Raw genomic sequence first — 18,744 nt, 5'->3', positions numbered from 1 at the left:
CAACAGAGACTGGGGGCTCATGCATGCAAAAGCAGGGCCTGTGAGGATGAGGATGGCATTTGGCTCTAGCCCCAGCCCGTTTGCAGGTGAGCTGTGCCCTGCACTGCTGCTAGGCTTGATCTCTCCGTGGAGGACTATGGGGGGCGGGGGGGGCAACAAAAGCCCTATGTGTGGGGAGAAGATTTGGTCGCATCCAACATCAAGGTTGGGTGCTGCCGAAAGCCAGGGAGAGCTGGGAAAGGCTGGGAAGGTGCAGTGGGAAGAAGAGACGGGGCCGTCGCTGCCGGGACAAGATAAACCTGAATGGGGGAACAGAATCAAAAGCGTCTGGAAGATGAGTGAAGGAGCCGGGAACGGCGCCCGCAGCAGGGTTTGGGGGCAGGATGAGACCCTTTTAGGCAGGTCCCCAGGCCGTGGCAGGGAGGACGGGGCCGCGTCCCCTCCTTCCCCGGCCTCGCTCCCCCTCCATCGCCGCCTGCTCCCTCCTCTTCCTCTTCCCGGCACGGAACCGCCTCCATCCCAGCCCCGCCACCCACTGGCCCTGGGGAGCAGAACGGGGCAGTGGAGACCCCGGGCTCCTCTCTCGGTACCCCCCCACACCCCTCCCAGTTCCTTATGCTGGTCTCTGTGGGATCAGCAACAGGGGGCACATCTGGGGTCAGGCTGTTCCTCCTGCCACCCGGGAGGGGATGGCAGCGACCTCAGCACCTCGCTCTGCCGGGGACCCTGCTGCCTGACCCCACGGGGGGACGGGGCCAAGGCTGCGCTCCCCCCCGTGCACCTTCCCCTCTGGGTGGGGGGTCCCCTCTGGTTGCTCCCCAAAAAACCACTGCCCCCCTCTGGTTGCCCCCCCAGCACAGGGCAGCGCTGCGGGGAGGGGTGGGCTGGGGGCTCAGGGCTGCTGCCCAGGGAGGCCTGGGGGGAGGTGGGAGGATCAGAGCAGCCATTGCAGCACCCCAAATCGTGCCTGGGGTGTCCTCCTGCCACCTCCCCCTGGGGGTGCAAACACACTCACTCCCCCATGCACACCCACCTCCGCACCCTCACGCTGAGCCCTTGCTCACACACAAGGGAGGAAACAGGGGGCACCGCCAGGACACACAGCCTGTGTGCCCCCACATGCACACTCGCACACACACACCCCACTGCACACACCCCCTGAGCCACCCAGACTCCCATTTGCACTCCCCTGATGCTCCTGTGCACACATGTGTCATGTGTGCAGAGACACACATGCACATGTGCAGGCTGTCACACGCATGCACAGTGTCCCATGTGCACGAGGTGTACACAGTGTCACACGTGTGCGGTATCCCATGTGCAGACTTCCATGTATGCAGACGCATGTGCACTGCCACACATGAACACGTGGCTGTGTGTGACAACTGCCACATGTCACCATGCACCTGTACACCCAACTCACGGGTGCACACGCTCTCCCGTGTGCACCATCACATGTGCACAACCTGTCACACGAGTGTCCGTGTCACGTGCACATAGGGTCACGCACACACATGTCACCTGTGCACACACGGCATCTCTCCACGCCTCCCTGGCACACGTGCCGTGTCCGTCGGGCACCGGGCTGCGGTGCCAGGGCAGGATGGGACCCGGGGGACCCGGGAGGGCGGGGGTGAGGAGGGCAGGCGGGGGGAGGGCCGGCAGCACAGCCCAGTGCTGCTTCCACTAGGCTGAGGCCGGAACAAACTCATCACGCGTGGCCACGCGCCGAGTTTGAAATAACGCTCCTCCTCAGATACAACTCGGCTGTGGCGAGGGGCGGCGGTGGGGCGGGAGGTGCCGGGGAGACACGCGTGTCCCCGGCCGCGGGGCACGGGGCGGGTGGGGGCCCTTTGTTCCTCCCGCCGTTGGTCCTCCATGATGTGGAGAGAGCGCGGGCGAGCCCGGCACTGCGAAATGGCGGCCGGGGGGGCGGGGATCGGGGGGAGGAGGAGAAGGAGGAGGAGGAGGAGGAGGAGGAGGAGGAGGAGGGGAAGGCCGGGCGCCCTCCCCGCGCACGCCGCCGCGCACACAAAAGGCTGCAGGGAAAACACGGAGGGCAGCGGGGCGCCGTGCGGAGCGGCCTCCCCGGGCCCCCCCGGCCCCCCGGTACGGGGCTGTGTACCCCCCTCCCCCCCCCCCCCTCCAGCCCGCCGCTTCCCGTATAGGTGTGAGACCCCCCCGCGGCACGCACACCCGTGGGGGGTGAGCCCCCACCCGCGACAGCCCGAGTGAGGGATGGGGGGGCGTGAATCGGGGCGGGGGAAGGTGGTTCGCGAAGGGGGAGAGAGCTGGAAGCGGACGGACTGGCGGACGGATGGACGGGTGGGTGGACGGATGGGGAGGGTGGGTTGTTCCGTTGCCCCAACCACTGCTGGCAAAGTGCCCCCACAGCCCCGTTTGCTGGGCACAACCTTCAGCCCCCCAAGGGCGAGGGAGGGATGCCCACCTGGCTGGCGTCCCATGCCCGGTGCGGCAGCTGGGTGAGCGGCACGGGGAGCAGGATTTGGCTGCCTCTGCCAGCCCCGCGCCCCGTCCCGGAGGGCACCGTGATTCCCGTGGCCAGCACTGCCTCCCTGTGCCCGTGGCCCGTCCCGCTGGGGAGGGCAGCGGGCCCAGCACCGGCACATCGCGGCGGCACAGCCGTTGAGCGGGTGGCAGCGAGCACAGGGACACGGTCGTGCCCGCACATGCCCCAGCCTCTCCCCGGACGAAGCCGTGCTCCAGCAGGCCGGGATAACTCAGCAAGTCCGGGCACAAAGCAGCTTTGTGCCGGGCTCTTTGTCTGAAGGGTGCAATGGCTCTTAACTGGGTGGCCAAAAAATTACCCCACGGCTGGCACCCCACGGGCAGCGTGCCCCCTCCCAGCCCTGGGTAAGGAGGACACATGGTGCTGCAGAGGCTGGTCCCTCTGCTTTTCGGGATGGGGACTTTCCTGGGGGAGAGGTGGGTGGTGGGGAGGGAGGGGACCGTGGAGCAGGGAAGCCCGGGTCTCCCAGCAGGTCTGGCCCCCTGGGCAGGTTGTGCCAGTTCAGAGGAGCTTCAGGGCCAGGGTGGCTCCTGGGTGGCCCTGAGCCTCACACCCGGCCTGATGGCAGCTCCCTGCGCCCCACAGCACCCACAGCAGGGACCTGGTGGGGTGGGTGAGAGTGACCCACACGTGTGGGGCAGACTGGCAGGGCATGTGGGGACTGAAACCCAGAGAGCTGGGAGGGGGATGGACGAGAAATTGGGCCTCCCACTCCTGCTTAGTCATCTTTATCTCTGCTGCGTCCACATGTGACGAGTTTGTTCAGGTCTCAGCCACACGGAAATGAGGACAGGGCCCAGGCTGCAGCCCCCACCCCATGCATGTAGGAGTGAGTTGAGCAACTCGAGGTTTGGAGTCGCTGCAGCCTGGGGGTCATTGACACCCAAAACTGCCACGTGTAGCTAAGCCACCGGCAAGGCTGGAAACAGTAGGGGAGGGGGAAGCTGCCCACCCCCCAAAACCACGTACAGACCCTGCAGCTTCCCCAAGCTCTGCTTCCCTGCCACGAGGCACCCCCAGCAGCAAAGACCCCTTCTCCAGGACCACCAAGGGGCTGTTCCACCACCCTGATCACCTCCATAGACAGCGCTGGCAGGTGTCATCACGGCCGTCGCCCTCCCCTGGCTGTGGTGGGGGGCTCTGCCTGGCTGGAGAGGCCAAGCACCCATGGGCCAGCACCGGGCAATGTCATCACCCCAGAGAGGGGAATGTTCCCCCTTCCCATGCACCCCCCATGTCCTCCTGCAGGGTGCGGGTTTGGGTCCCCAAAAGGTGACATGGAGGCAGGGCACCCTCTGCCGGTGCCTGGGCACAGCACATGCCAGCCCACACACATGTTGCCCACACACACGCTCCCGTGCCCACTCACAGTGGAGAACCCCACGCATACGTGTGCGCACCCCACTGCCCGTACACCCGTCTGCATGTGCACACACGTGCACTGAGCGCACACACACATGACCCCATGTGTGAACGCACACCTCCCGCTGTACACATCCATGGTGCACGCGTGTTCGCCCATACGTGGGTGCTCACAGCTACAGGTACACGCAGGTGGGCGCACAGGCAGGCCCACGGTTGCACACACAGGCACAGGGGCAGCGCGAGGCTCGGTGGGACACCTTGACCCACACGTGGGCCGTGTGTGTGAGCACGCATAAACACGCAGGGCGATGGGGTGAGCACACGTGCGTGGCATGCTGCTGAATTCCCCACTCCTTGGGGGGGAACAGAGCTGGACCAAGTTTTTATTTCTTGCACTTGTCAGAGATTTCTCTTCCTTGAGTACGGGGTCATTTTCAGCTCTGCCACAGCTTCCCTGGGGGGACCTTGGGCTTAACCCTTCCCATCCTTTCCTGCTTGCCCAGGACAGGTACTGGGACTGGGGTGGTCATAGGCATGGGGCATCGCAGTATGGGGAGGAGGGAAGCCATGGGGAGCAAGTGGTCCCAGCGGGGATGTCATTTCCCCCCAACCTGTGGACAACAATCACCCACAGACACCCTCACTGTCTCACAGCCCTACTGCGCACACCCAGCCCTGCTCACACACAGCCAGACACATGTGCACGCTCACAGCTGGGCACATGCTCACAGCTGGACACATACACCCCTCAGATCCCCTCACCTGGGGCCAGCCCCCTCCCATTGCAGGCACTGGGTGCACAACTCCCCCCCCCCCCCCCAGTCCTGGTCCTTCATCCCCCACAGTGTTTTGGGGTAACAAAAGTACCATTTGAGGGTGCTTACAACTTTTATTTAAAATTTCCTTTCCAAGATAATTTTCAGGGCTGCAAGCCAGGCATGAAATATGTGTGTGAGCCTCTTGCAGGCAGGGTGGGGAGTTAAAAAAAACCCATAGCTGAAAAGTTGGGGCTACATTGAGCCCCCAAAGCTATCTTCATCTGCACTGGCCCCCAAAGCCAGAGAACCCTGGGGTCAGCAGGAGCACTCACGTTTGGGGAGCAGGGAGGCATTGAGCCAGCAGAGTCCCCGCGATGACACCCCAGCACCCACAGGCACTGGGGCAGCTACGTGGGTCCTCCTGCCCCCCCCTCCCCGCCAGACCCAGGACCTGGCAGACGCCAGTGGACTTGGAGTTGGCTAAAATGAAAATAGAAAAAAAGCCTGGGATGCCATCCAAAACTGCTTAGCGTTAATTAATTCGTACCCGCGACGTGATCTACCCTCAGCCCCAGAACATCCTAACATAGTCACGGCCGCGGCCGCCCGCCCCAGCCCGGCTGCTGGCCACTGCCTTATTTTAAGGAGGAGACAGTGCAGCCACTCTCCTGGCCCTTGAACACAAATTGCTGCTTCCCACCGGGCAGGATTCCAGTGGGTGCCAGGGGCTTTAAGATGTGGGTGGTGGAGGGTGGGCAGCCATCCTGGTGTGCATGTCCCCTGGTTATGGGGCTACAGCCCCTGCTTGCCCTATGGTAGCCTGCCAGCTCCCCAAAATCCATCCCAAAAACCCTGTAGGGGCTGGGGCAGCACAGCGGTGGTGCTGTGGTGGGACACCTCATCACCCCTGGGAGGTGGGATGGGGTCTCACTCATCCCTTGTTCCCCCACGAGGTGGGATGAGGGCAGTGATGTGCTGGCTCTGGCAGGCGCTCGGTGCTGACACTTCTCTCGAGGGCAGAGCAGAGCTGCCTTGTTTTCCCATACCCCACCACTGCTGTTACCCCAAAACCCCTTTCCCCTGCTTATACACCCCATTCCCCTCCGATGGGATGAGGGGGCTGGGCACAGCACTCCAGCCTGGCCCTCGCCATGGGGTGCAAAGTGACTATTTCTGCCTCTGCCTGCTCCTGCCCAGCTATTTTAATCCCTGGCAGTGGGCAGGGGCTGTGCCGGAGCTGCAGCCGCTGGCAGGTCTGGGGGCGAGGGCTGGGGCCGTGCTGACAAGCTGGACACAGCTCGGAGTCAACCTTTATGCTGTGGGGAAGCAAGAGGACATCCCAGTGTCATGGGGTTAGGGACAGTGATGCCACCCTGCAGAGTTTGCTCCATAAATCCCCAGCTACTGGAGCCCCGGGATGGGGGAAAGTGAAGCCAACCCCGAGCCTGGCCCTGGAAGAGGCAATCCCCCTGTAAGTGGGAGCAGGACTGGCTCAGGGGACATCAGCTACTGCTTTTGGGGACGGAGGTGGGAAGGGAGGGAGGGGGAGGCAGGGGCGAGGGGAGCAGGCAGTGCCGTGACTCAGCCGGGGGTGGCAGCGGGTGAGGTGTTTTTGTTTAGTTTCTAACGTTACAGTTTCCACAGCACCGGGAAGCAGCCCCGGGGGACCGCGGGAGCCCGGCGGCACCGAGGGTGGGATGGGGCAGCAGCGGACCAGAGAAGCTGCTCTGCCGCTAACGCCACAACAGCTAAAAATACTGCAGGCTATTGTCACCAGCAACAAAGCAGCTGGTGTATTTTTAGCATTATCTTCACTGCCATCGGCTCTGCGGCCCTCCCGGGAAGCACTGTACCCGCTCCACCCGGGCACTGCCCTCTGGAGAGCCGGGCAGAGCCTCCCACCCACCCCCTGGCGCAGCCCCTGCAGCCACCGTGCCTCAGTTTCCCTCCTGTGCACTGTGCTACGGTGCCATCCACCATCCCACCGCTGTCATCCAACTCCCTCCACCCCACAAATGGCCCTGAGCTGCCACACTTGTCCCCTGCACATCCATGGTGTGCCCTGCCCCTAATGAGTGCCTGGGGACGTGTGGCTCACAGGACAGCCGTCTCCATCCGGGCAGCTCCAGTCCAGCCCAGGCAGCTGGAAGGGGTGTGCAGAGACCGGATGCAATGAGTTGACCAAGCGTCACCAGGAGATCAGGGTGACAATCCCTCCTCCCTGCTGGGGCACCAGCCCTCCTCCTTCTCCTCCTCTGCTCATTCCCGCAGGCAAAGCCAAGTGAGCCTGCGAAGCTGAAGCTGCCCCATCCAGTCCTGCTCAGCAGGGAGCTGTCATTGCTCGTCCTGGGTGAAACGAGTTGGTGCAGTCTCAGCGCAGTGGCCAGGCAGCCAGGGAGGCAGCAGGACGGGCTGTGCCAGGCTGTGCAGGCTCTGCCAGCAGCTGGGCACAGCCCCAGTCCCAAAGCACCAGGATAACACCGGATTTGTGCAGATTTCCCCATCAAAACAGGCAGGGAGGGAGGTTTAACTTGCCTTTTCCCTGCCAGAGCAGCTCGGCGATCCGTCCTTCCGGCGAGTCCTTCTCCGCCATGGGGAGCAGATCGGAGTGGCTCGTCCTCAGCAGCTCTGAGGCAGGGACGGGATGGCGGCGATGACCCTGAGCTGGGCTCGGGAGGTGGGTGGTCGGAGACAGGTTGGATCCGCGGGTGGGCTGCAGCTGCCAGCACGGCTGCCCGCAGGCGCTTTGCCGGGCAGAGGACACCGCCAAGGCAAGCAATGAGCCCGTCTGGTCGCCCTTGGGTTTCACAGCGCAGCCCTGAGCTGGGGCTGCTGCGGCCCCGCTGTGATCCCTCCCCAGCCAGCCGGCTGCACCCCCCCAGCGCCCGTGGAGGAAGCTTGGGGCCAGGAGACCGCTCTGACGACAGCACAGGGCAATCAATAACTCACCCAAGGCCAAGCAGGAGGGACTGGTCACCCCTTCCCTCTGCTCCTCAAGTGTCCCTCTGTCCCTGGGACAGTCCCAGCGTGTCCCTCACTGCACACCAGGAGACCCTGTTGGTTTGCACAGGGTGGGGGGCAGCTCTGTGCCCCTCTCCCGTGCTCCCTTGGCATCCTGCCCCATGCTCAGCTTGGGGTCCAGCTTAATCCAGCTGCAGAGCCCCGGGCAGAGCAACCTCCCCCCACAGCACAGATGGTCGGGGGGGTCCCTATTGCAAGGGAAAGGGAGGTGAAACCTCCTTCGGAAGGTCAGGGAGTCCCCCTTCCCCGGGGGGGGGGGGACGGGGACGGGGACACATGGGGTTGTGTCTGCAGTGGGACCGAATGCTGCTGATGGGGCATCTATGGAGGTGGTGTGGGGTGTCATCTACACCCCGGCGAGGGGAGAGCTGGGGGGGGCCATCTTGCCAGCAGCACCCCTGGAAGCAGAGATGGAAGGGCGGGTGGAAGAAATGGGTCTGGTAAGAGCAGAGCTGTGCACGTAGGTGCAGGGGGGTGCTGGGGAGCGGAGACCGGGCAGACAGAAGACAGCGGCACCCAGGGCAGAAAACGGCGGGGGGGGGGGGGGGATTGGGGGGCGCAGACCTTGCAGGAGTGGGTGGGGGAGGATTGCAGCGAGGGGGGGCATGAGAACGCATCCCCCACTGCAGCAGGGATTGGGGACGGGGGGACGGGGGGGGGCGGAATCGGGGTACTTCCCCAGCTGCAGTCCCGGTCCCCGTCCTCCCGGCAGCGGGGCGGGGAGCACGCAGCCCCCCGGGCCGGGCCCCGCGGTGGCGGCCCCGGGGAGCGGGAGGCAGCGGCGCAGGGCGGGGAGGAGCGGAGAGCGGCGGCGCCGAGACCGGCCCCGGCGGCCCCGGCACTGGCACCGCCGTGGGTCGGTACCCGGTGGGCTCCGGCAGCTCCGGCACCGGTACCTCTTTGGCGGCTCCGCACCCGGGCAGCTCGGCACCTCCGGTACCCCTGGGCGGCTCCGGTGCCCCTGGGCGGCTCCGGTGCCCCGGCGCAGGACAGAGGCGAAGGAGGCAGCGGCCGCAGCCAGGCAAGCGGGAGGGGGCGGCCGGGCCGGGGCTCAGCGCCCCCCCGGCACCCCCCACTCGCGCCCTCGCCGAGGGCAACGGGGCACACCGGGGGGGGGTGAATCCCCGGAGGGGTGAATCCCCGGGGGGCCAGGGGGGTGCATGTAGCCCCCTTGCCGGGAGGGGGCCGGATCCGGGATTCGCAAAGAACAAAGGACCGGGGAGGAGGTGGGGGGGAGGGTGGTGTGGAAAAATACCGGCGGGAGGGGTGGGTTGTTCGGCTGCAAACCGGGCTGGGGGCGACGGTATGTCGTGTGGGGGCTGAGGGGGGGCGGGACAGGGATCCCTGCCCGCAGGATCCCCCAGGGCTGGGGGGGGCTGCTCGGACCTGGGTGCTCTGCAGAGCACAGGGGTTGCAGCCATCCCGGTGGGTGGAGGTGAGTGGAATCTGCCCCCCCTCCCGGCCATCCTGCTGCAGGTGTCGGGGTACAGAGGGGCTGCAGGATTTGCAGAAGGCTTGGGGGATGCCGAGTGCCCCGAGTGCGGCAGGAGGGGTGAATATGTGTGTTGGCATGGGGGGGCCATGCGGGGGCTTTGTGGCTCTGTACGAGGTGGGTTTAGGGGTGTTGTGCTTGTAAAAGAAGGTGGGGGTGGCAATGGGGAAAAGGGGTGGCTGGGGGGCAGAGGGGGGATTCGTGGGGCCGGCATTGCCCCTCTCTGTACTGGCAGCAGAAATGCCGCCTGCGCTTGCCCGCACGATCCGCCCAGTGCTCTGCCGGCCACCTCTCCGCTCTGCACCCCAGTGCCCTCGCCGTGAACCCGGAGATGGGGGTCCCCGGGCGAGCAGGCTGTGCTGCGCAGGCACCGAGGCGGCAGAGGACCTGCTCAAGGGCAGCGCTTCCCCTTACGTGATCTCGGCTGCGTGACCGAGTCTCGCAAAAGGAGATATTTATAGTGCTGCTCCGCTGGCCTGAGGTTTGCAGGGCCTGGGATGGGGCTGGCAGCTGCCCCCCGCCCCGCACCCAGAAGCCTCTGGATGCAGCTGAGCCGTTTCCCCGGCGGGGCTGAGCTGCGTGGGAGCCTGCAGTGTGTAACGGGCTGGGGCTCGCTGCCAGACTACACGTCCCGGCGTGCTCCGCTGCCTGCTCCGCTGCCTGCTCTGCTGCCTGCTCCGCTGCCTGCGTGCTGGGTGCTGCAGAGGCCTCGCAGCGAGGGTGCAGGGAGCAGGTTTTTTTCCTTTGGCCTGGGTCAGGCAGGCTCTGGCAAAGGAAGATTGTGCAAGGATGGGGACAAGGGGGAGAGGCCATGTTTTGGCTTTGCGCTCAGACACAGATTGGCCAGAGCTGTTGCAGCCTGTGGGAGAAGGTGAGAAGACAGGCTGGACTACATGTCCCGGAGTGTTTGCCACATGCTTTGTCCCTGTGGCTCCCACCACCACGTGTCCTCAGGCCTCAGCAAAGGGAAATGGGAGGTTTGGGAACTGCCCTGAGTTGATCCATGCTGCTCCATGTTTTGTGTCTGGAGCAGCCTTCTTTTGGGTCCTCCCAGAGCCACCAGCACATGGGGACAGCCAGAGCCAGAGCCATGCTTACTCTTTGTGTCAGATGGTCCTACAGATGTGGTCCTCTCCTGACCAGGCATCTGCTCCGCTGATGTCTCCAAGCTCTTCCCTCCCCTGGCACGATGCCCTGGAGTATGCGGGGTCGCCCCTGTGCGTGCCCCAGCTCCTCTCCCAGCCCTCTGATCTGCACGGTTTGCACGTTCCAGCCAGATGCCATCACTGTGCTGCCATCGCCACCCCATCCTGGATCCCCTCTCCCTCTTTTTTCACCCCCTCCACCCTAGAAACACTGGCGCTAGGCCGGCAACTGTTTTCCACCCTCCTGCCGCACTTGCCTGGTGGGTGGCATCTGCTCACCCTTGGGTGGGGGGAGGAGTGGGGCAGGGTGAGGCAGGAGCAGGAGATCAGGGCGAGGGATAAAGCTGGGCCTATTTTTATACTGCAAAGTAATTACCAGAGCTTTCCAATCCTTAATCTGCCGAGCACCCCAGTGCGATTGGATCCCTCCCCGAGCCTGGCAACAATTCTCCCATCACACGTCTCCTGCGTCAAAGCCCCGTAAACTCCCACACTTGGGCTCACACTGGGATACATGTGCTGTGGAGCTGCTGGCACATCTGCCCCCCGCCCCTGGCAACTCCTGCTCTGTTGAGATCCTGGTTTGCAGCTGGGAGGGGAGATCTCACTGCGGACCCCAGCAGGGCAGGATGCAGCCTTTGCCACCTTGCTGTACCCTGGCTGGCGCCGGTGGGTAAATTTGGGTGCCAAACCTGTCAATGCACTAAATCCACATTCTCCCCTACAGCTGCCTCCCAGGGGTTTTTGGCTGAGGTTAGTGGCCCACACAGCACCCTCCAGCACCCATCCAGCTTGGCTTCCCGCTGGCACGGCCGGGGTCTGGGATGCCCCTCCCGGCAGCACGCGGGGTGGCTCTGGGTGGCAGTGCCAAGTCTCAGCTGGCAACTTTCCCAGCCTCTCCCCGTCCTGTCACTGTGCCAGGGGGTTGCTGAAGAACCTGTTCCATAGCTCCCGCCACAGAGGAGGAAATGATGGGTGGTGTTTGTGGCCACACCTTTCATCCCAGGGCTGGGGGACTGTTTCGCCTCTGCCTGCCCGCAGCCGGCTCCAGGGTGGAGCACGGGAGCTCCTCAGCCTGGAGATGGAGGTGAGGGTTTGGGATGGTTCTCACCCTTCTCCACCCACCAGCACCCCAGCACCTTGCCCCAAAGCCAGTCTGGGGTGTTCAGCCTGGCTTCATGGTGTCAGGTGGGAGATTTTGGCGCCACAATTCCTCCAGATGAGACACTGGAGTTCACAACACCCTTGCCGAATATTTGGGAGTATCCCTCAGTCCATCTCAGTGCACAGCAGGAGGCATAAAGTAAACTTGGCAGTGTACCAGACACAGTGCCCCCAAAATGCTGCTGTTCCACGACAGGACCCGATGCCCAGGATTGTGGAGGGTGAGCTGCCTTCAGGGCATCCCTGGGTGACCCCGCCAGTGTCCCTTCCCCCTGCCTGGCAGGGACCCGGCGGGCTGGGAAACCACCCGGCGCTGCCGCCCTGCCAGAGCCAATGGCCATAAAAGGCCCTGAAATGGAGGAGCGGGGCGGGGGGCTGGGCTGCTCCTCAGGCCGAAGCAGGATTGTCCCATCTGCCCACGCGGGCCAGTCTTGCCCCGATGTGGGAATGGGGGGCTGGATGAGAGAGAGCAGCCCCGGCAGGCCGGAGCAGGGTCAGAATGCTGGGGCACACAGTGCTCCCCTCTGCCTCCCCCTGCTTCCCTGGGGGGCATGTTTGGGCAATGCCCCAAGACACCAGGGATCTGCATCTTCTCCCACAGTGGGCTCAGGGAGGGGATAAAGCTGCCTTTTCATCAGGCACCTGAGCCGTGGTGTGGCAGGGGCTGGGGGGGCCGAGGGGCATGCAGAGGGCTCCCCCGCTGGCCCCCTGACGCCTCTCCCCAGACAATGGCCGCCCTTTGTTGGGGTTTTACGCGCACGGCCCCCTTCCCCGCAGCCCAGCTGGTGACATTTTACCACCTCCACATTCACATGGGGATTCAAAGGGCACAGATGCACCGTGAAACCACAAAGCGCAGCCTCCCCCCACTGCTGCTCCCCCTCCCCAGTGCCTCAGCATCCCCAGGGAGGCAGGGCCAGGATGCACAGCCGGGATGCATGAATTGGGAACCTCCCTCTGGGGGCTATTTCAAGGGCAACCTGCCAGCCACTGGGGCTTCCTCCATCCTCAGCCATCAGCCCCCTCCATTCCTTTGCGAGCCTGTTGAGGTCCTTCTCCCCCATCCCTGGCCCAAGGCACGCCAGACACCCACTGGTGGGAGATGAAGGGAGGCAGCGTGGACACAATTTCCAGGCTGGTGACGCTTGACCTTTGGGAGTTGGAGCTGTGTGGGTGGTACCCACCTCTGCCCCGCAGGCACCCGGCTGCCAGAGCAATACCAGAGCAATGCCAGGCAGGCTGGCAGTGCTGGCCCTGGCATCGCCCCGGGCTCCTGGGTGTAGCCAGTCTGAGCGTAGCTGGTGTGTAGGGTATGCAGTGGTCTCTGTCCCTTCAGAGAGGTCCCAGCATACAGGCATCCAACTCATGCCCCTTCCCTCCTGCTCCCAGACCTCCAGGGGCTTTCCCTCGAGGACTTGAGCCAGCAGCCCAGTTCCTCCCAACCGGTCATTGCCTCCGCAGGGACCTTGGGAAAAGAGCCTGTAAACAGGCAGTCGGAGAGTGTGAGTCACAGCGACCGAGAGGGAAATAAATGCACGAGGAGAATTTGCAGCATGCGTTGGGTCATGGGGATGAATCCAGCCTCTCCCAGCGATGGTGAGCAGCTGGAAGATCGGTGCTGTCCTGTGGAGCCAGCTATCCCAGGAAGGGGTGGTTATTCCACTGACAGGACTGTGTCCAGGCAAGCTATAAAACGGACATCTAGCCCTCTCTCCACCAAAAGTATCCCCTGAGCCTTGACGCTTTCATCCCAAAGGATGAGCAGTCACCGCGCCAGAGGTGGCTGTGTTTCAGCGCACAGCACCCTGCCCCTACAGCCGTGCAGATCGCTTTCCTGCTGAAAGTCACCCCGCCGTGGTTATTTTTGGCTGGCGGCGGGGCCGGAGGAGCTGGCTCTCTCCCAGCCACTGCAGCGCACCCGGTTTGGGATTACATTTTGCGTGGTGGGTAGCGCTTGGGTGAACAGGCTGCCTTCAGCATCCCCTCTCGCTGCTGCCAAATACCTGCCAGCTCCATCGCCCGCCCGTGTGTAAAGCAAGAGTGCTATCTAGTGGCTAATCCCACTGGGGACACCAGTGATGCTGGGGATTAATTTCTGCAAAGGCCTCCAGTGACACCGGGTCACCTCTATGAGCGTGGCTTCACCATCCCAGTTTGTGAACTGGTAGCTTAAGGTGTTGAGATGTTTACCCAGGGTTCAAAAAAGCTGCTCATTTCCCTGGCCTCACTTGAGTCTGAGGGGACATCCAGGGCTCGGAGCCACGAGAGAGGGCGTGCAGGGCCTGGGGGCGTGTTGGCCAGGAGGAGGGGTGCCCAGATTAGGGCGGGGGGATGCACTTTACGGGGAATGAAGGGATGAAGGGGGCCGGGAAGCATCTTCACACCAGACGCTTCATCAGGACACGCCCTCACTCGGCTGCACCCCGAGGACCACCCAGCCTGAAGCTTTTCATGCTTCTCTTTCAAGAGCCACCGTGTCCCCCACGGTGCATCAGCCCCCGTCCCCCTCCCCAGCAGGGCGGGGGGAGCGGTGCTGGGGTTAGTGCCCCCCAGCCCGGGCAGGGTCGGGCTGTGGCTGAGCGATGTTGGGAGTTTTGGGGGGATGCACTACCCCTTTTTACCGCCCCAAAGCCCCGTGAGGGCCGGCCGGGGCTCATTTCCTTATCCCACCCTTCTGCGGTTGGCTGTAGCGGGGCCCCGCGGCTGACGTCACTAAAATATGCTGATTTATGCGCGTTAACCCTTTTCCCGCGGGACTCGGGGGCTCCTGGGGAGGCGGCGGCTGCGGGGCGGGGGGACCCCACCGCTGTCCCGGACCCCTCCCCCGGCCCGGGGGTCCCCCCGCGAACGGCCCCCGCCTCCTTCCCTGCCCCGCGGGTTGCCGTGGGAACCGGACCGGGCTTCTGATGTCACCGGGACGGTTGCTACGCGACCGGGCCGCTCGCCCGTCCCCGCGTGAGGTCACTGTAGCCATGGCGACGGGCCGGTGCGCCGGGAAAGGCGGGGGGGGGATGCGGGGCCTCCCGTGGGGCCGGGGGGGGGCGGTCTGCGGGGAGGGCGGTCCCCGGGGCCGGAGCCAGCGCTGCCCCCCCCGGCACGGAACGGGGGGACAGCAAAAGTTTCGCATTAAAACAGTGAAAAAAGGAAAATAAAGCTGCTTTTTTGTTTTATTTTGTTTTGTTTTTTTCTCGGCCTGAGTTACTATTTTTAGAAATCCTGGTGGAAAAGCTGCCTGCGTTGGGAACGTCTTCTCATTCCACGGGAAACGTACTTCCTTGTGGAACAGGCAGTGGGTGGGCTGGGCCACTTTGGGGGCGATGGGGCCTGCTGGGGTGGCATCGGCCATGTACTGATGCTAAAGCTGCCGCCCAGTTTTCACTCTAGTCTCAGTCCCTGTGGCTGCTGGGAGGCCGTGGGTTTTACATTTCCCCCAGCTTGCATTCCTGCCAGAGGCGATTTATTCCTAAACCCAGACATCTGCTTTGCGGATAGCGATGGAGCTGCTTCTTCAGAGGCACAAATCCCTGCTCCCCTCCTGCCACCGGCTCTGGGACCCCGGCTGGGCCAGGCTCTGCTCTGCCAGGCTGGCAGCGGTGGACCCACGGGCATGGCCACTCGCTGCCCCTCTTCCCTGGGGCCCTGCCCTGCCCCTCCGCTGTGCCACCCCTGAAGCCACCGCTCTGGCGCTGCTGGCCATCCCGCTGGCCACGAAGCCACGGGGATTAGTGGCTTCCTCTGACTGGGGATTTAGCCAAAGCTACTTAGCGAGGGCCGTGCAAGGTGGGCAGGAACCAGCTTGCTTGTATGGAGGGAGATGGGGAAAGCCGGGATGTGCGGCCTGAGCCCTCCTAAGGATGCTGAGTGGAAAGGGGTAGCCTGGGGTCTCTGGGTGAAACCGTGGGTTCAGCCAAACTGGGTGTCCTGCAGTCTTCCTTCATTCCAGCGAGCCCCCAGCCTCCGTGTTATTTCCAAAGTCTTATAGAGACCTTTGAGCCAAATCTTGGTCCAGTGCAGGCAAGACAGAGGCATGGGGAAAGGGCAGGCTCCGCTTGCAGGGCACTGCCAGTTGGGATGTAGAACAAGAGCTGGCAGATGGAGGCAGGCAGACGGAGAAGCATGAGGATGGGCCGAGAGGCTGTTTTCTTCGATGGGCTCTTGGCTCGCTGCTGGTTAAACAGCTGCTGAGCTTATTGGGGCTGCGGGACTCCTGGGGGAGGAAGGGGATGGGAACGGGGATGAGGACAGTGACTGGGATGGGGAGCTTGGGTGACTCCCCAGTGTGGGGGGCAGCTGGGAAGAGAGCAGGGAAAGGCTTGTCTGCTAAAATCGCAGAGATGAGGGGTCTGGCTGGAGCTGTGGCTGGGGGATGGAGCAGGGGGTGGAGGGGGCTCACAGCTCCATCCAGGACACATGCCTGTCCTGCTGATGGCACAGGGAGCGCTGTGTGCATTGCTGCTGTGTTGGACGCCCTGGACTGCTGCAGAGACCAACAAGGAAAACTCCCTACCAAGTCTAAGCAAACTGTAGCAAGCAAAGCTGTGAGCAGCAGAAAGTACCTACCCTGCCGAAACACATGGGCAAAGGGGGAGCTCCACTGAAGGAACCCCAAGCCTGCTCTGGGCTCCCCAAAGTCCTCTCTGGAGGCCTCATCCTCTACTAATGCACACTGCCTTACAGGGAGAGGCTCAGGGGAAAATGTGGCTGCAGTGCAGGGAGAGGAAGACCCCCATATTCCTTGGGAAGAGTTCAACAGGTGGAGGAGCCGGGAGAATCCTGGCCCACAGCCACCAGCCCCAGGCACAGGGCTGTGCTGGGGATGCAGAAGAGCCTGGCTGCCTGCTGAGAGGTTTGAGGTCTAATCCTGCTGTCACTGAGCCTGTGGTTTAGCCCAGGTGATTTGTAGGGATGCTGTCAACATGGCCCTCTGCACTGGCTTCCAGCTTGGCTCCTTCGCCTTGGCCAGGCCACTGTGGGACAGGGCAGGGTGGTCAAAGTCATCATCTGCCAAACCCAGAGCAACGAATCCTGGTGGCCACTGAGCAGCCCCCTGGTGCCCTGCCAGCTGCTGGAGCACAGGGCACGTCCCTCTGGTCCCTGCTCCCTTACATCTGTCTCCCCCACCCTCTGCCTCCCTCCTTTCCAGGGTAGGGGGCTCTGGTTTATCTGGTGGGGTGGGGAAGTGGGAGGCTCTGCCACTGCTGGAGGGTCGGGGGGGGGGGGGGGGCTCTGGCACACCTGTTGTAGAGAGAGGTGACAGAAGATGAGACCAAGGGATGGAGCAGGGAAACGAGGACCTGTTTTAGACACCTCCCTCTTGTTTCACACCTGGAGCAAAAGCAGGAGCATCCAAAGCTGGAGGGGTGCTGAGAGGAGCTGCTGGCAGGGAGCCGTTGCACAGCCGTTACCCTAAACCCCCTCCACGAGTGGAGCACTGCCAAAAAAGCCATCATCTCTCCCAGATGTGAGGTCACACAGCCCTGCGGCCCGGGGACAGGGTCATGCCATGCCACCCGTCTGGGGACACCGCTCCGGGTCTGGTGCCATCGTGTGGACACACGACACTTCCACAAACCCCTGGTCCCTGTCCCTGCACTCCACAGCCCTCCCTGGCCGGAGGGACCCGGCTTGGCAGCACTGCTTTCCCAGGCTGTCCTGAACGCCAAGGCAGTTTATGTCCCCCTGCCACCACCCCATGTCCTCCAAAACCTTGCCCACTGCCTGCCTTCCCCCCTCAGCCATCAGTGCTGCTCCCTCTCTCCCCACCCCATCACCCCCACTGCTGTACCCCACCTGTTTTGGTCACCCCGAAACTGTGACTGCATTAAGGAGTCAAGCTCCCGCTGAGGACACCCACGCACCCACCCCAGCCCCTGCCCCCCCAGTCCCCTGGGCAAGGGAAAGGGGTCAATAAATTACCACAAGTGGCCAGACATGAAGTATGTGATGGGACTGGGTGAATCTGCTCTGCGCCCCCCACCGCCGAGAGAGGCTCTCCCCCCACATGCAAGTTGTCTCTCCCCATTTTACACCCCCTTCTCCCCTCATTTCATGTTTTTTCTTCCCCATTTCCCAGCAAACCCCACACACCTCTCCATGGATAAGCCCAGACCCGCACCAAGCCCCCCCTTTCCCCATTTGCCAGCATGTCCCCAGGGTTCCCACACCACCGGCTGCGCCGTGCCCAGCCCTGCGGGCATTGCTGCCCCGCTCCCTGGGGGCTGCAGTGGGCGGCCGCAGCGCGACCCCCCCTCCCCAGCCCACCCCGGCGGGGATGCCGGCAAAGGCCTGCCCTGCCCGGGAGCCTGGCACCAGCGGGGCCAGCTGGTGGCCAGTGGTGGCCCGTGGCTGTGGGACACGCCGGAGCGCCCACGTGTTTCCACCAGAGGGAGCCAAAATGCCACGAATCGTGGTCACGGCACGGGTACGGCCGCCCATCACCGCGGCGTCGGGGCGCCGGGCCACGCCGCAGCTCGGGGAGACCAAACGGGGACTGTTACCTCTCCATCTGACTTGCAAAGCCAACCTGCTAGGAAACCCCCTTCCAGCCGTCACACACCCCGGGGAGAAAAACCCGCGTGTCTGTCCCTCCATGGGCCGGCCGGAGGAGCTTGCAGCTCCTGTCCCAGGGGGCCGTACCCCACTGCCAGTGCTCTCCTCCAGCCCAGCTGCCTGAGCAGAGAATTTGAGGTCGGTCGTGTCTGGAAGTAGTGACTGCAGCAGCAAAGAAAGTGTTCCCTGCACCTTGGGGTGGCCCCAAACCGTCTCTCTGACAAGTGGGTTTCCCCCAGTTCAAATCATCACCCAGTACCATCTCCAAACCCAAAGAAGGGATGAAGAAACTCTGCTCTGATTACTTCATAGTGGATGTAGTTAGTCCACTATATTAATGTCCATTAAATGAATGCAGATGTAAAGCACCAGAAAGGGAGGGTTTGAGATGATGCGCCTGGTGCTCTTGGAATGGCAACTCGTGGCATCGCACCAGAAGCTCTTTCCCGTTCACACCTCACCACGCCCCAGGTTTGCGTAGCGTTGGACACAGCATTGGTGGCAAAAGGGAGCAGGATGGAAATAACCTGCCAGATGGGGATGGGAGGTGGGTGAAGGGAGAATTGGAGAAGAAATATCACAGGCTGCACAGTGCCAGAGGAAAATCTCTCCCATTTGCCCGGCAAACTCATTTATTTAAAGACCATGATGTGTAGCAGCCATGTGGGATGGGATTCACACCAGTCCTGAGTCAATCAGGTGCCACCTTTTGGCCATGTG

At 63.3% G+C, this 18,744-nt stretch overlaps 1 protein-coding gene across 1 annotated transcript; it reads left to right on the top strand.

Annotated features, from left to right (window-relative positions):
• The first annotated feature begins 7,297 nt into the window (after positions 1 to 7,297).
• On the top strand, positions 7,298 to 14,757 carry LOC141963297 (uncharacterized). The gene is made up of 5 exons (XM_074912490.1): positions 7,298 to 7,361; positions 8,139 to 8,695; positions 11,039 to 11,398; positions 11,531 to 11,696; positions 12,937 to 14,757. The coding sequence occupies exons 1-5, from the start codon at positions 7,298 to 7,300 to the stop codon at positions 13,206 to 13,208; spliced, it is 1,419 nt and encodes a 472-aa protein (XP_074768591.1). The 3' UTR covers positions 13,209 to 14,757.
• Positions 14,758 to 18,744: the final 3,987 nt, after the last annotated feature.

This window comes from Athene noctua, chromosome 8 (assembly GCF_965140245.1).
Source record: "Athene noctua chromosome 8, bAthNoc1.hap1.1, whole genome shotgun sequence".
NCBI lineage: Eukaryota > Metazoa > Chordata > Aves > Strigiformes > Strigidae > Athene > Athene noctua.
Note: the sequence above shows the minus strand (reverse complement) of the source record. Positions and strands in the feature narration are given on the sequence as shown.